The sequence below is a fragment of the Opisthorchis viverrini genome, assembly GCF_000715545.1.
Source record: "Opisthorchis viverrini unplaced genomic scaffold opera_v5_321, whole genome shotgun sequence".
In the NCBI taxonomy this organism is placed as follows: domain Eukaryota; kingdom Metazoa; phylum Platyhelminthes; class Trematoda; order Opisthorchiida; family Opisthorchiidae; genus Opisthorchis; species Opisthorchis viverrini.
The window spans coordinates 39,820-44,312 of record NW_008751979.1 but is presented as its reverse complement, the minus strand read 5'-3'; the positions used below and the strand labels follow the sequence as shown (position 1 = coordinate 44,312).

The 4,493-nt window shown below is 45.5% G+C and overlaps 1 protein-coding gene across 1 annotated transcript in view; it reads right to left on the bottom strand.

The window, feature by feature from the left end:
- Positions 1-4,493, bottom strand: part of T265_09965 (hypothetical protein) — a gene marked incomplete at both ends in the record, with an annotated part of 34,559 nt that overhangs the window by 29,468 nt on the left and 598 nt on the right. The window contains one exon of the mRNA XM_009176200.1: positions 2,690-2,749. Within this exon, the coding sequence (XP_009174464.1) occupies positions 2,690-2,730 (41 nt within the window). The remainder of the gene's footprint in view (positions 1-2,689; positions 2,750-4,493) is intronic.

Sequence of the window (4,493 nt, the reverse complement as noted above, 5' to 3'; positions counted from 1 at the left end):
TATATATATGGAGAGAGAGAGACAGAATATGTGACTTCAATTGCAAAAGATAGCCCACAAGAACGTGATCGTCAGCGCCCATTCGCCACTGAGCAAATGATGACCTAACTAGGAACGGTAAATTATTAATTGGAATATGTATATCTCTCCAATAATTATGTTCACATTTACGAGCTTGAAGCATAAGAAGTGTCGAATCCTAATTCGCCGATACGTGAAGCGTCAATTTACCACTGTACGCTGCAGCAAGTACAATAACCGTCACCCGCAAACTGTATAGTTCATTTTTGGGTGAGACCCGGCGGTTGAATACAAAAATAACGAATTATAACTGCGCTTGGAGTTGCTGGGATTGAGCGGAGCGTTATTGCTTCCGCTTATCATCCTCACACTCTGCCTACAACAAAACCATTGACCTAAAGTAGCTGAAAACTCAAAAACTCAGCAGAATTCAGATCGTGATCACGTGGATAATGCATGAAGGCACGCGCACCGCATCCCAAACTGACACGACGAGAACGAACACCGGACATCGTCAAGATCAGTGATCTTGATGGGCGTCGGAAAATTCGTATCCGATAGAAATGACCGTGACGTAATCCGCGCGCAATCGGAACACGAAATACTGAAGAGCCCGGGTAAACACGAACAGTTCTGGTTATAAGCTAAAGTTCAGGAGATTGAAAAGTCTTTCGTCATCGGAAATACTTGTACCCTGCATCAAATGCTAGACCGACTGGCAAGAGGAAAGACATCATCAGCCAAATGATCAACGGAAAACACGCCTCAGCAGTGTACTCACATCAACGTCACCTGTAGGGATGGGCTAAGCAAGTTAAAAACAATCCAGATGACTTCCAGAAATTAGGTCCCTAAAAACAATCGACTCGGTTGAGTTGGGTGAGGACATAAACCGTCCAGCGGAAGATTAAATAAATTAAGAAATATCCCTTCTGAAATTCGAAAGGCTACGAGACGCAACTAGGTCGCATCCTGTCCGATTTGAAAAAGCCGAGTAGCTCTTGAAGTACATCTGCCTAAAATTCTCCGTGTTAGATGAAACGAAGAAAAAGTGCCCCTGGACTGGGACGTGCATACCGTGATTTCAATATTCAAAATAGTGAGAACTACCGTGGTATCAACCTGGCAACCGATTTTGTCCTGTGCAAATTGATCGGAAACCGGAAAAGGTAAACTCTAAAAAGCAATCTGATATCAATCTCCACCCTCTGACACTGATAGTAACGATAAAAATGCTCGCCTTTTTTACTCTGAGGCTGTTGTCGAGCATCGGTTTTTGTAGCAGTGTCTGTCGAGCAGTGGAGCTTCAACCAAGATCCTGACTCTACCAAAAGTGTCCTACGCTAAGTCCCGCGGCCGAATAAAGGTTCACAGTAGGCCTTACCACGAGTTGTCAGACGAGACTATTGCCCCTTTAAGATAAAACAAATAAAAAGCTTCTATCATCATCATTATCACCATTACCAACAGCATAAAATCAGTGTCCAACACTGATGCTTCACTGCCGTACAACGTTTCGACTTCAGCGCCTCCATAGCACTTCTGGTGGGAACATTGGACTAGTCATTTTCGGGAGAGAAGACTCGCGCCCCACGAATGAATCGATGAAGCCTCACAGATCGTGCCAGCTTGATGACGTGCAGGGAATGGTAGATAACCGCCTACGTTGCAGAAGATTGATATGGATTGAAAAGATCCAAGAGGGCGAAACATTAGAACCTTACTGGCAAATCCATTTGCAACTGTCGCCTACCTGGACATGGATCCCGGAACAGGCCATATCAATGACTAGATGCACTGAATGATGTGGTCCAGTAGTGTACAAGATGACTTCCCTATATCTGAGCTGCTGCCTTCAATCTATAGCTCAACGTTTCCATCGACATGTTCCAACCTACATTCCAGCGTTTTGAGCCACCACCTCCAAGTTGTCTCATTCCAATCATTCCTAGTTAGTGAAAACTGCACCAGGTGGGACGGTCGTACGACTGGTACATGGATCAGGTGGTGATGATTGGCCGCATAAGTGAAAACAGGTAAACCCGGTCTTGCTGAAGAATTCATATCACCGTTTCGATGCCTAGCTGCCATGCCACCTGAAAGAAGCATGAGGAATTGGATATTGCCAGGTTGTCTAAGCCTAGGCAGGGGAAGTCGAGAAGCAGAGGCCGGGTTCGAACCGATTCCGCGCCCTAACCGCTTGAGCCATCTCGCCTCGTTGGAGACGCACCCAAAAGCTTAGCTCTTGCGATTAACATGCACAACACTCGCATCAGAAAGGCAGTCGTTACAGGGAGGGTCGCCGGATAAATCGATCAGTGTAGTGTGTTCTTGTTACTGGATAATTCGCCGATCCTCATTAACAATGCGCACATACCTATAGGCTACGGACCGACTATCGCCTGCTATTTCAATAACCTTAGGAAAACGCGTACATTCCGAGTAACTAGGAATTCGGTCAACTTCGAATTACGCATACCTGGAATCTGCACCTTAATGTTGGCTTGGATTTAGTTAAAATTCAACTGTTAGGCAACATCATCCGAACGAAGGTTTAAGGAATTATATGACGGTCGGGGGAGTAAAGGACACTTCCAACACAGCCTAGCGAGTGCAGTGAGTATTTAGTGATAACACGTCAGAAAGCTCCAAAGGACTGAAAACTCACGATGATTTGCCACATCCTGTGGGTCCCATTATTGCATTCATCCCAGGCAGGATTATCCCACTGATATCAAAAGAGGAAAACACGAAATCAAAACATAAGTAACACAATCATATGTTCAACTGACATAGTGACCCTAAAGCGGCTCCAAAAACCAAAAGCTTATGCCAACAAATCCCATTCGCTCCATGTGGAGTAGCGATGGGACCCTGCGTGGATTCCCACACAGTGGTAATAATCAGATTAGCCACCTGTAAGGCGGAACGCTTCCTTAAGTCGATTGGCCTCAGAAAGCCAATGTAAAACCTCTTCAGTAGCAGGAACTCCATAAGGGTCACAACGAATATTCATCACGAGAAACTTCACTGTTGGTGCACAAAAGCTCACCCATGTTACGACCAATGTGACTTCGAGATTCACTGACAGAAAGTTCTCAATGCCAGCACTCAATAGCCTCCCAGTTCGTTGCCGGCAACAAAATTCAAGGTGAATGTACTTCACAGTTAAATCAAGAAAGTAACTGCAACAACTCAATGATAGGACTGTGCTAGAAGTTAGTCACATTCACACCACGACTACTGTTTTTTCTCTTTGCTGGGTAAAGCTAATCTTATATTCAGTCTCGCACTCCCTACATGCGGTAGATGGATACTAACAAACAAGCTAATTACAGATAGGCTGATCGTTATCGACCCAACAGTTATCACAAATGGAAGGCCCGGCCTGAAGCTGCCACCTTGAGGTGGTGGTTAGGCTTTTGTGTTGTAATGTTCCCGCGGACTACACTGGCTAACACTTCGTTCCACAAAGTGCAAACATGCCAAGAAGGTCAAAAAGAGCAGTTGAACCGAGAGAACCGAGACCCCGTACTACGAGTAATCGTGCTACGAGTCGGTGTGGTGGTAAAGTCGGACTGTCTCCTGCGATAGGAATGTGACGGCAGTAAGGTGTTTCTCCAAGGTGTCCAGCATATCCATATTTAGGGAAGCAGCGATGCTGCCTTCCCCCAAGAACGGGTCAAAAAAGTCTGCCCTAAAACCCGCAGAATCCGGTCGCCCAACTGTTGATCGTCACCGCCGGCGCATTTCTGTTTCCTCGTGTCCGGTGATCCAGAAGCGGTGACTCGTGGAATATATGGCGCGCGAGTTCCACTCCGCCTCAGAACTGAACGCGCTTTGCTCGATCGGATCCCAGTGAACAGTTGTTTTTGCGCTGTCCAGTTAACCAGCGCAATCAAGCGCGATGAATGGCGACATAAAAAGCGGTGCCTGATTGTAATATCGGTTTACGCTCCAACGGACTACAGTTCTGATGCAGAGAAAGACACTTTCCATCGACAGTTAGCAAGGCTCATTTGCCAAGCAGGAAAGAACTGAGATTGTGATACTTTCGAAAGACATGAATGCCCAAGTAAGTCATCTGAGCTCTTTGGAATCACCTTTGGGAAGGCGATTAGGAGTCGATGCTGGCCGCATAGACAATGGAGAGCGACTCCTCCAGTTGTATGCTGATCATCAACTGTTTCTGAACATTCAGCATAAACGTTGAATGACAAAGTGTGATGAATGAACAAAGTTTGCGAAAATGTTTTTACTTTGCGCTTTACGGTAACACCCGGTTAGTCTAGGATTACTCGCTTGAGACTGTTCCGAAACATATCAAAAACATTAATTTAACTGCCAGAATATATCCAGAAAAATGCCCCATGCTTCAGTGACAATATATTCAAATGAGACTTTGACATCTTTTACATCTCATCGTCCGTCGCGTCTCACTTTGCATTCATTTGCACACCAGGCATTTTCAT